The sequence below is a fragment of the Dicentrarchus labrax genome, unplaced genomic scaffold (genome assembly GCF_905237075.1).
Source record: "Dicentrarchus labrax unplaced genomic scaffold, dlabrax2021, whole genome shotgun sequence".
Taxonomy (NCBI): Eukaryota; Metazoa; Chordata; class Actinopteri; family Moronidae; genus Dicentrarchus; species Dicentrarchus labrax.
In genome coordinates this window covers 14,673,948-14,687,066 of record NW_026136710.1, presented here as the reverse complement: position 1 = coordinate 14,687,066, position 13,119 = coordinate 14,673,948, and the positions used below count along the sequence as shown (strand labels likewise).

General features: G+C 40.6%; 1 protein-coding gene across 1 annotated transcript in view; it reads left to right on the top strand.

The window, feature by feature from the left end:
- si:dkey-112m2.1 (transmembrane protein 132C) overlaps positions 1-13,119 on the top strand; it is a 143,869-nt gene that overhangs the window by 33,889 nt on the left and 96,861 nt on the right. The window contains exon 3 of the mRNA XM_051412701.1: positions 12,168-13,092. Within this exon, the coding sequence (XP_051268661.1) occupies positions 12,168-13,092 (925 nt within the window). The remainder of the gene's footprint in view (positions 1-12,167; positions 13,093-13,119) is intronic.

Here is a 13,119-nt window from a genome sequence, read left to right as displayed (position 1 = left end):
ATTTTTACTTGTGTAAAGATCAGTTAATATGAGCTAATGAATAGTTAAATTCGGGAGGTAGGGGATACCAAATGAAAGAAAGTTGGCTAAAGTAAAATGTCATTGCAAGAGTTGGCCAAAATAATAGCTTGGTTTTACTTGGATCAGGCCTATCTTTACAGCTCAATTTTGGTCATCCACTGGGATATTTGGGCCATTTCCTTCCCTTAATTTATATTTGAGTTTTAATACTTATCTGCACAGAAGAATTGTCAGTTTTACATTTCTGAATCAACAGACGCTTTAGATTTAAACAACCTCCATAAAATAATACTACCTTCATTAAAGGAAAAAACATCCCTTCAGTCGATACTTGTAAACTCCAAATACTTGTCAGAGAAAAAAAGATCACAAACAACCCTGTAAAGCCTGCTTTATTGTTAGCACCTTATAGGTGGTCTTAAAATGTCTCTCAAACCTGTGGTTGCCATCGTTGGATAAGATCCACTGTAGTTTACTCCTTTAATATTCAGCAGCTGTGATGTATGATCATGTGACCTTGAAGGGCAATCAAAGCTCATTTGCAAAATGTTTTAAAAGCAATGAGTCAAGCGGGTCAATTCATCTTAAAAATTATTAAAATGATGTGTGTTTCTCATGTTTGGCAGGGAACGTCTCTGTGTCCTTGGGCTAGACATACAGTAGGGTATTGTTACCCACTCACTTTTATTAGACACCCGTTGTTGAAACAGCCTAAGTAAATGGTGTTAAAGGTTATCCTGCTGATGTAATGCATCGTGATAAGACTTATTTAAGAATTTCACCTGGCAGCAGGCTCACAGGTGTCTTGGAGGAAGTGAGTTCAAAAGGTTGGTTTTTTTACTCTGCAAGGAGTCTTATGTGGAGTTTTAGGTGTAGTTATAGTCTCAGTGTTTCAAGTATTAGGATGTGATTTAAACTACTTTAATTTCTTGGGTTCAGGTGTGATTTAAGGCTAATTTTTTCCACACCTACTACAAAAGGAACCTTTTTTAGATGCAGAGATCGAGACCACATCTCCCCGACACCTTCCTGTATTACTTCATTTATTCAGTCACAAGGACACATGGACACACTGAAAGTGCAGCCACTCGTCTTCTCTCTGGTGCACTACAGGGTGCTCCACATTTGTACGTCCTTATTCTTTTACAACAAGGTAATGTACTTTTGTCAGCCTCACTGTACCATCATACTTCTCATCCCTGCTCAAGGAAATGTTAACTCAACTCAAGAGTATGTCCATACCTGAAGATTCTACTGCCTCAATAGCTTTTTCTATCCTATGATTACCACAACTTGTTATTATGGAGGGCCTATAGAGTTGTGCCTATTGCTCCTGTGAAACGGGGACAAGGAGTGAAAAAAAATCTAACTTTCTCATAGTTGTACAATTCAGATGAAGATTAAATAACAGACTGTCAATCTTTTACTTAGATTTATTCCAGATTTACTCTACTTGCCTATAGGATAGGTAACCTTGGGCCTCTGTATCACACATATTTCAACCATGAGTGATGTACCAAAGAGAGACAGCTTTCCACGGTGATGTAAAGACATTTTATGATGCGCGGCATCTTATTTTATGACCGGCTATAAAAAATGAAGAAACTCTCTGAAAAGCTTTTTCTCAGCAAAAACCCAAGGCGATCGTGAGGTAATTATCTGACTAAACCTTTCACAGCTTCTGTTAGTCACAAAATCTGGCAAGAGAAAGACGAGGCTGACAAATAAAACTAGGTCTGAGCATGAGTGAAAATGATAGACAGCCTTTCTCTTGGCATCTTTATTTCCATTTCCCGCTTATTCCCCAAACCACTAAGCTCACTCAAAGACTCAAAATTCTCTGTGGCTCTTTCGAGGAGGGGGGTATGGATAAAGAAATGCATGCCGTGAGCATTGCTTGCTACAGGGAGAGACCTCCGAGTTCATCTCATTTCAGAGTTTCTGAGCAGCAACGAAATGACTGTCTGTTCTCTCCCTTTGCTCCTGCTGGAGCGTGCAGTGGACTTCCTCAGGGCCAGGGAGACCAGGCTCCTCTCTTCCATGCTGTTTACCACCTCACCGCTGTCAGAGGCGCACAACTTTTCTCCAGTGCCACCCATCAACATAGTCCACTGTATCTGTGCCAGAGGCATCTCACTATACACGTTCCTCAGCACTCAACAAATGCATTTGGGCTATACTTACAGATACTACAGTTAGAGCTTTAGAGGCTCAACTTTAGATCATCTTTAGTTTGACCAATGGGGTGCATGCTGGCTCAAAATCTAAATTTCTATTGATGGTGTTTGCCCGAGGCTGCCTGACAGTCGTCTCTAAGGAGTGAAGTGTGTTCATCTTCAGACAGTCGCACACAATAAAAAAGTGCACTCAGACACAGAAATACACAAAGTAGCAAAGATCCCCACATTCACATACATTTTAAGCACAAGCATACACGTTATGTTATGCACTCACCCATGCATTGACAACTATTCACACACCATCTACACACACATGCAGTGTAAGCACATGTACCATTTTCTTTTACCTGGACTCTTCTTTAGATTGCATTTTTGTATTGCATGGTCTAATCGTTGGATTTTCAACTCCCAACCACATAAACCTCTTCACATATGCTGTCACATGTAGAGCACTCATTACACTGTACTGTAGCACACAACCCCCCTGACTCCTGCTTAAATCCCCCCCTCCCCCAGGCAGCAGATACCGATGTAAAAACTGACTTCTGCAGGAGCTTTGGACAAGCCGTCCACAGACAGCATTGCTAACACCTTTGACTACATATACTATAAGTGTTGTGAAGTGTCATTGTTGTACATCACTGTTCTCCAATATTACCATGTAGAACCCGAGATTCACTTTACAGCGTCACTGTACAGCCCATCATACTTCATTCATCCTTACGGACATCTAAACTCAAGAGCGTGACTCTTACTGAAATCACATTCACTTACCACCACAGCCCTTTTTACTCTGATTTATACAACCTGTTATTATGGAGGGCCCAATAGAGCTGTCCTTCTGTCCGAATGATGTGAAGACAAGAAAAAATAACACTTTCATAGAGGAAGATGAAATAACTGACTGTCATTCTCTACTATTTTACCTGTCTGTTGGATAAATAAACTAAACCCTCAGTACTTTTTGGAAAAGACAACTGTCGAGTGTTCTTCAGCGTATTGTTATTATTTTTATTTCTCAGTTTTTTTATTTTTCACTCTCAAAATAGCATCTTCAATTGAGGAAATGCTTTCTGAACATTGATCGAAAAAGGCTCACCTACAATCTGTTCTAATCCCTTACATGATTGCTTGGAGTGACTTCAGTCATCAGAAGGGAATGATTATACACAACAAAGTAATATACTCCTTTACAAGGATTTATCAGATGTGGATTTTTGGATGTTTGGCCAAGAATGATTTCCTATTAATAGATGCATATCACATTATTAATTATTAGTAATTATTATTATTACTAATAATTATTAGTAATTATTATTATTACTAATAATTATTAGTAATTTGTTCATATGCAATATCCTAGATGCTCTTCTCATCATCTGTAGCCTAAATATGTTTTTCTAAAGTACATTAAATGATCTAACAGATTTAATTCTCTTACTTGAGAGATTTGTAGAAATTGCGAAACAAAGCTATTATTATTTCTCCATTTCTTTTTTCGTTTGTATTTAAAGACAGCAAGTGATTACATTGAATTCCTGCCCATCCCTTCTCCTGAACATAATTAATATTGTCGTTTGCATTATTTGACTTCCTGAAGCAGCTGCAGTGCCTGATGTCCAAGGCCCATTGACTCTCTTACAATGTAACCTTGCTGGAAATGCCAGAACATTACTCACCCTGCTCTTTTTTGCCAACTCACTGCATTATTCTTACCCACTTAACTGCATCTGATTTCATATATTTGCACAAAAAAAAGTCCCCAGTGTATAATATACCGTATCTGAAATGGATTCACTTGGATATGATTACTATGTGCCTAGAGTGGTTTTTATTTATGACATAGGTCTCCTACTGTCTAAGCACATCACTGCATCATCTGTCACTGTCACTACTTTTATTTGACTTACTTTCAAAGTATGGTTACTTCACAGAGAGAGAGAGAGAGAGAGAGAGAGAGAGAGGAGAGAGGGAGAGGGAGGGAGGGAGGGAGGGAGGGAGATGGAGAGAGGGAGGGCTGGTCACATACATAGTCTCACCGAGGCAATCTGTGGTCTTTAATGACAGCAGCAGAGCCCACATAGTTAAAGTTGAAGCCTTCGATTACCCCTGTGGGTGCCCTCGTAGGAAGGCTAACTGCTGCTCCGCTCCGCTCAGCACATTTGGCCCCGTTCCTTCAAGAGCTCTCGTCTCCTAGTTCATCTCATCTAAACAACCATCGGCTCCTTAGCGAATCCCTGCTCCGCCATTCACCTCCTCCCTTCCTGACACTGTACAATGCACAACACTGGGCCCACAGGCAATGGGTAGAATTGAAGTGTCATAAAAAGCCCATTCATGTCCCAAACGTGTCTTCAAGGCAGAAAGCTTTGAGGTTGTTTTCCTCTCTACACAACTGGTGAATTGCTGTTCATTGCTGTTGCTCACTACCCCCACCAGGGAGACGTGATGCTTTGCAGAATGAGTGGGGGGAAAAAAATACAAAGAAATGTTTGGAAGCTGCTGGAAGTTTTCCCGAGTTGGGTGTAACTAATGCCCAAATGGGAGGTTTATCTTTTTTATTTCCATTAGTGTTTCTTTAGGATTCCTGTAACACTAAAATATTATTTCCGAGCGAGCAGAGGCGGAGGATGGATTTTAAATGTCATTCTTAGCAGCAGTTACCTTTTGGATCTAATTGAGGCAGCTTCTGGTGCAACACACTGGCTGTTTAAGAAGTGACAGCTTACAAACAGCTCATTTTCGGCTTTGTTTAGACCATGTAATATGTAATTACTCTCTGCATCTCCATTTCAGCAGCGAAAAGGAGGACATTAGAGCTTGCTTTTTGCCGTGCCCTTAAGGATAATGAACTTTTCGTTTTGCTGTATCACGGAGCATAAAAAATGGACACTTTTCAAACTTTGGGGTTCGTGACTTACAATGGTTGCCTACACTAATGGTAGAAGGCATGATCAAAGAATGAACTGTATCATCTAAAATTGTTTTAATTCTCTTTTCAGGCTACTTCATTTATTTGACTTAATTAGTTATCGAAGTATGGCACACGCAGTAAATGTTCATTATTTCAAATATATTAACATATTTCACATAACAAGGGATTTATTACATAAGGATTAATTTTTCTTTATATCTTGGCTAGAATTAACGTTACCCCTACTGAACCCATAATCTCAGGACACGTTTAAACATGTATTTTTAATATGGAAATGAATAATTAAGCCTTTGTGATGATTCCTTCTTCATTGTTAAGCGATGTACATTTGCTTCTAGTGGCTTCTTTCATAAGATTATAGCTGCCTATGTGAAAGTGAGGAATGCTCTCTCTCTCTCTCTCTCTCTCTCTCTCTCTCAAGGAATATGGCACGTGGTCCAGCCAATATATCTGTATTGATGTGATTATGTGTGTAGGTGTTGTGTGTGTGTGTGTGTGTGTGTGTGTGTGTGTGTTTTGCATGCTTGGAAGGTGAGATGAGATGAGAGATGACAAGCATGCTGTAAATTACTTGCGTTCAGTCTCAGGGAATTTATCGACAGAAATGACCCAAAGGCCATTTTGGAACTAAAGAGGTCGTAAGATTTGTCAAAGGATGAAAACAACTCAAGTTTTGAAGAAACACGTGGCTCAGACTTATTGCTGATATCTAAAGTATGAAGCCTGGCCCCATCCATCTTGGTTGAGTCACAATACTTCATTTTCCCTCATTTCTCTGAAAGGGGAAAATATGATTCCACCTATCGATTGCTGCATAAATGTGTTGCCTAGTGATGAAAGATGAGGTGTGCTTTGCTTTTATGTGATCTGATTAACCTCCAGCTGGGAGTGGGCTCTCTGCTCTGACCTGGTTCTCCTGCAGTGTCAGAGTGCATGTGATAGGCACTTAGAGCGATTAGAGTTCCTGTGTGTTTTGTTTGTGTTGAGATACCACCCAGGACATTTCACTAACCAGGGGATTATATTGCTAGCCACTGAAGACTGTTTTTTATCTAGTAGCCTGCACTGATTTAAGAAGTCCCCAAAGTGTGCTTTTGAGATTGTAAATGGGGTAATGAATATGCGTATTGGACATACTTTATCTTGGTTCTTTATATTACGTATTTGTTTTGTTTTGGATAGAAACGTTTTTTTTTTTTTTCTTGTGGCTTTTAAGTAGTATAGTATTATAGTACTAGAATACTTTATTAAATTTGTTAAAACCGGTCCTCAGTCAATACAGCAATTCAAGTAGTTTGGAGGTTTTTCAATAGCTTTGCTAATTGTCGTGCTGCTCAGTGGTTTTGGAGACATTCAGCCCCCTCGCTCTTTTGTGTGCCCACAAGACTTTATCATAAACCGTCTTTGATAAGGTTTTTAAACTTCTTGACTTTGCCAATGGCATTTTCTCCATCTGAGCTGCAGCTGACATTTATATCCAGCCCTCCAAGAGCCCAAAAGACCCTTTTCATTCCATTGTTCTGTGGCTGAAAATGAAAAAGTTACCCCTCATACTGACCGACAGTAGGTCCATTGATGGTGACTTCAAGGTCCCCTAAGCAGCTCCTCTGCAGAGCAAGCTCCCACATAGAGCAAATGTTTAACAAAAGAAAATGCCACGTAAAGATCACGTCTTAATGTTTTACCTTGTGGGCTTATGAAAATTTGTGGATTTCAATAGCTTTTTAAATGTCAGTATTAGAAGACACAAAACAAGATGTGCCTTTCTCTTTAAAACACACTATCAGTAAAGTAAAAAAGCTTTGGTACGTCCGGATACAAAAGTGGGAGCAAAGAGGAACAAATAACAGCATGGAAATGGCATGTTAAGGGTATTTTAACATTGGGAGATTTTCTTTCTTTTCTTTTATATTAATAGCTTCAGCTTCTTTGGTCTATCTCCGTTCTTTTTGTTAGTCCTAGAAGCTATTGAAAAGGTGTTGAAAATCATTTTAGAAGACACTGAAAGATTCATTTAAGCAGGAATGACAGAACTTTTCACAAAACATAAATCCTGAAAAATTATAATATGTATATGTAATATATATAAATATGTATATTGTTTACATTTGTACCATGAGGCACAGGGTTGCTTTAAAGCTAAATGCTCATTGCTTGCAATGCAAAGTGCCCATTAAAAATATTTACCATCTTAGTTTAGTATATTTGAATAGTAACAGCTTATTAGCATTAAACATAAAGTACAGCTGAGGCTGATAGACACATTATTAGTTTTGCAGGTACATAAACGTAAGTATTGGAAAAAATGTTTTGACCTGATGATGGTGCTAGATGAAAAGTTAATGGTTCACCAAAGTTATTACAATTCATCAATCATAAATATCTGAACCGAATTTCATGACAAACAAATTCGTTGTTGAGACAGTTCACTCAAAACTACAAAAGTTAGTGTAGAAAAGGGTAGAGAGTTTCCTAGAAGTTGGTAGCAAATGTTACTCAAACAGAAATAGTGCATTTGTTGAGGGCTATTATCTGCTGTGGATTAATCTAATATGGGCACCAGTACATTGTCTGTGGGATTGAATCTAAATGAACTTCAGTGGCCATGTTCATGGTAATGAGGCAACATGTCTTGAATTTCCCTCGGGATAAATAAAGTATCTATCTATCATCATGTCACCCAGTGCAACACTGTGGCTCATTGATGTGTTTTTAATAGTTTGTGGACAAAAATTGAGCTCTGTGGCACAGAGGAATAAGATATACCAAGCTTCGCTTGTAAGCAGGATAAAGTCATTGCATTTTGGTCTTTTTATTGGACATACAATGAGAAACATAGAATTTTCCCAGACTTTTCCTTTGAGCCTATCCTGGACCAAAACAGAAATGGTTTGGGTAAATAATGGATGGACAGACAGATGGACCAGATTTAGATTTCACATGCCAGCATTGTCAGTGACCACTTGTGGTGTATTTTTCAGTGAGTGAAGAGACAGCAAGAGTTGCATCAGCAGGTTGGAAAGTGGTGAACTCGTGTACAGGTGTTTCTAAAGCAGCAATGTTCTGCCGTGTTCTAATTTTAAACTGAATGAAGGAGGCGTGGGGGCCATGCACATCATCTCTTTCCGGCTGTAATCTCAGACTTTTTCTGAACACTTACAAGACAACACAATCCACCATTATCACCACCTTCCCTTTTTCACTCTCGAAGTGTTCGTCTTCCCACCTCTTACCTTGATCCCTTCCCTCTCTATAGATTGCCTATAGGAAAATCTGTTTGATTAATGTATTACTGAAATCAGGCCAACTTAATATGTTTGATCGAGGAGTGGTTGCAAGATGCACACATGGTGGAGGATAAAGATAGGATGAGAAGAGGAGGAGGAGTAGGAGGAGGGAGGCAAGATGAAGGGATTATATTTCTTGGGTGAAGTTCTACTCAGGTCGCCAGGGACGAGAACAGGTGATTATGAGAAACGGTTTGATTTGAAGCCACACATGGCTGTCTTGGGGACATGAATGCTTTAATACCATTTTGAGAGTTTATTTTTGAGGTGCTTGCTTACTGCATGTGGTAGGAATTCCATGGAAAATACTTTAAATGCATTTTAATTTGGAGTCCCATGCTCTTGTGGGCCCCTTGACTCATGCTACATGAATATAACATCAAGACATTAAATCCTGAATTGAACATATTTCTAATGATGAAGCCAGTCCGGTTCAGCTACATGTTTGATATGTGATCAGACTCCTCAACTCACGTCCTGAGGGCTTGGCAGTGCGCAGAAATCCTCCGCAAGAGTTTCCAGCCAGGATTTACCACGGGGGTTAAGTTATCTGCACAAATCATTCCTTTTTTCATTTGCAGAAACAGTCCTGCAGACATGATTTACAAGTACAGTAGCTGCAGACATGAAATCCAAGGGCAACACAGGGCTACAAATCACACCGGCTTTGCCTCTCTATTTACGACAACCTATTGGTGTCATAGAAAGGGACATATTCTAAATCTGAAGGTACAAATTACAACATTTTTCTGCTGTAATGAGGTATTTAGTTTCATCTGTGTCATGGTTAACGGGAACTAGGACAGTGTGTCACATCCCCCAGAGAAACAGAGAGACAAAAATCCTCTCACTGTGCTGTAAGCATGATCCAGCACCAACTAAGCACCTGCTCCCCTCTTGACATTGCTCTATCTTGTCATTTTTCTGGGTAAACTTCGTTATTTTAGTCAAAACTGTGTACCAGCAGTCGCTCGTGGTGAACTGTCTAAGCGGAGGTCTTTACATCTTTTTTTATTTTTTAATATTTTTTTGGCTTTTATTTGATAGGACAGCTGAAGACAGACAGGAAAGGGTGGCAGAGAGAAAGAGGGGATGACACGCAGCAAAGGGCCACAGGTCGGATTCGAACCCTGGGCCGTTGCAGCAAGGACTCAGCCTCTGTACATGGGTCGCCAGCTCTACAAACTGAGCTAACCGGGCACCCAGTCTTTACATCTTTTATCATTCGTGCCAGGGATCAGGGGTGTATAAAAATGCAGTTTAACTCAGGAGTTTGAGTAGTTTGAAGCAGGTGCGCAAGAATACACACAAAAAAGCAACTGCCTACAGAATAGTGTAACTAATTCATATTTATGATTCATTTTGTATTATTTTCATGCCTTTGTTACCCATATCAGTGTCACACTTTTCACTATTAATGCATATGATTATACAGAATAGAGGTTTTTAATTAGGTTCAGCTGTGAGGCTGTTTTTCATTCAGGCAGCCAACATAATTTTCACAGCTGTGGTGGAGACAAAGGCCAGATTTTGAACTTTCTTGTATTTATTAGGGAATAAAATGGACTTTAATCCACCTGTTGACCTGTGTAATATACCAAACTAGAAATAGCTGCTCCAGCATACCTTGACTTAAAAGTTTTAACAGATGAAGAAGGATTGGATATTGACTATTTGATTGATTTATAAGGCCCACCATTAGGCTGGGTTTCAGCCAAAGACGGCTCCTTTTGATAAAAGAAATCTCTCAAAGACATACAAATGAAAGGTAGATAATGAAAATGTCATTTCAGCACCAGTAGCTGTCCATAGTCTGATCTATTACTGTAAATAGCCTAATGCATGGCACAGAACCTGAGCACAATATCCCCTTTCATGACTCTCTCTTTATGAGTGGTATTGATTATTAAATGGATATATATCAGGTCATTTTATGTACAGTCCCAAACATGGTTGAAACAGGGTATTGTGGAGGTGTGGGGTCAACCTTCACTGCATCCATGTTTCCTTCCTCTGCTGTGTCAGAGCTCGGATGGTCCTTTTCTGAAGTGCTGCTCTTGTGCCTGATGCTAGTTCTGACCAGCCGGTCATTGCTTTGCTGCCACAGATTTTCACAAATCACTGCCACGCCACGTCTCCAACAGCACTGAGGAATGGGGACAGAAAATCAATGGGCTCTCATGGGCTACTCCATCAGTCCAAATATCTGGAGCTTGATGGCGAAGAAAAACAGGGGGTGGGGAGGATTTGCAGGATGGAGAGAGCGAGCGATGGAAGCAGGTTTTAGGACCATGCAGGGTCAAGAGGCTGGATGGGCAAGCTGGTTTGTTTTAAGATAGGAGTGTGCGGTGGTTGTAAGCAAGACCAGTAAGAAAGAAAGAAAGAAAGATAGAGAGAGACTTGACACCAGTGCCAATATCATACCTGAGTTTTGTTACGAATACCAAACAGATAAATTTTTCAAGACGTTAGCACAGAGGCACTGTGAGGATGTATGATATCATCATATATATCATTATATGTTTCTTGCGAATAAAACATCCATAGATTTGCTTAAAAATCGTAGAGAAAAGATGCTCCTCATAGCTCCAGAACTTTCCTGACAAACATCACTTTTTTAAGTTCTCTTCGGTAATAAAGAAGTATAAATACTTCAATAGAGAATGGAGTGTAAATCGGATGAGTAAAGAAAGATAATTTTTCCCAATTCCATACAGTATACAAGCAGTAATTGTCTTAGTATATAGTTTTTGCAGCAGTAACATGTTGTACTAACGGGAAATTATGCATTACGTGTACAGAGCAATCAATCAAACTGCCGAGTTGAAATGCCACTGCCACTTAAAGTGGACTAAAAAGTTTTTTTTAATCTAATATCTAATACAAATTTTCCAAGATCTTCGTTGAGCTGTCTCTTCACCATCCACAATCTGTTTTAATGTTTTAAAGCCATGAAGAGCTCCACCTTCTTTCAGTGTATCGCACTGTGGGACAATAGTGCACATCGACAGCACACGGAAATATCTTTGTAGCATATTGACTAGCTTTCCAGTTTGAATGCACTATATACTTACAACCTGCTTAGAATTACTAATATAGTATGAGACTGGGACACAGCCTAGGAATCTGACCAGGCATTTGATCCCAACTTTCCTTACCTGACAGTTGTTAAGTATAAGAGGAGGTTGAAATGAGACAACTGATCAAGTCTGAGGAAGGAAAAAAAAAAGAAGTAAAATTGAAGCCGACAGAAAAACAGATTGAGTAAGTGCGTCATAATGAAAAGGATCGAGAGCAGGAGGGAACGTGGACAAGCCTGATAAGCAAGCGACTCAGAAATACGCAAGTGTTTTGGATTGAGTCTAACAAATTCTTTTAAATAAGAGCAGCGGCTCATGAAAGTGATATCATATGGAAATGTCTCCACCAAACCATTTAACATTCACCACTAGAACTGACTGTAGATATGATTGCCTCAGGTTGGAGGCAGTGCATGCAAATGTTATGTTAAATGTGAAGTGCCGCCATCCACGTCGTGAGTTATTTCCTCCAATTTTTCTCATTCTGCTCTTTGATTTCACACCTTGCTCGGGTTTCGTTGATAGGGTTTTAAACAATAAACCTTCCTCATATAGCTACAAGTACTATGATGATGAATTATTCCAGGTGCTCCTACCTCAGTGGCTGAAACAAAGGTTAACGGGTAAATAACATCTTCTTTGTCATTTTCTCTCTCTGTTTCAGTGGTGGACAGCAAGGTGATCCTGGAGGGCCTTCAGAGGTACGGCCCCACACCAATCTATCTGCCTGTCAGCTACCGGATCCTCAATGCTGAGTCGGCGTTCTTTCTCCAGGAGGCAAATCAGGACTTAATGAGGAACTCCAGCCTGCAGGCTCGTACGGAGTCTTTCTTCGTCCACCAGGCCCGGCAGATGCCCTTTGTCAATGCTAGCTATGGCCCGCTGTCTGTCCAGCAGCCTGTCCCTCTGGAGCTGCTGCAGACCCTGCCAGGGCCATTTAACACACCCTCCTTCTCTTCATCATCAGTGCCAACATCAGCGTCATCGCCACCTCTCTTTACATTTAACTGGAAGGTTCACACCTATATTATCAGCGAAAGGATTCACCCCAGTTGGCCAAAGGTTCAAGTGTTGTTCTACATTGCTGGGAGGGACTGGGATGATTACAGCGCCATCCACAAGCTGCCCTGCGTCAGGATGTTCGCCTTCCATGAGACTCAAGAGGTGCGGGGGACATGCAGGCTAAAAGGTGAACTGGGAATATGTGTTGCCGAGCTGGAGCCCCTTGCCAGCTGGTTCAGCCCACCCACCATCAGGCCAGGAAGGCAGAGGGTCTCTGAGCAGGCCCAGGGCACTCCTGTGGAGCTGTACTACATGATTCAAACCACGGACAGTGGAGACTGCAGCTCAGAGGATTCAAGAAAGGACACCTCCGTCCGCACAGACCAGCAGAGGCCGATGGGCTATTTTGCAGGGCACACACCAATGCAGCGCATCGGGAGTGTCAGGCTGTTTCAGCCGCTGTCGGAGCTGAAACTGGACAATAACTTTGTGGTGATGGCACCCTCCAAACCCATCCGACAGAGAGAAACAGTCTCTGCTTTTCTGGCTCTGTCCACGCTTTCTACAGTGCCAATTTTCACCCTCAGGTGAGTCACAGTTCACTCGGCTGCTAT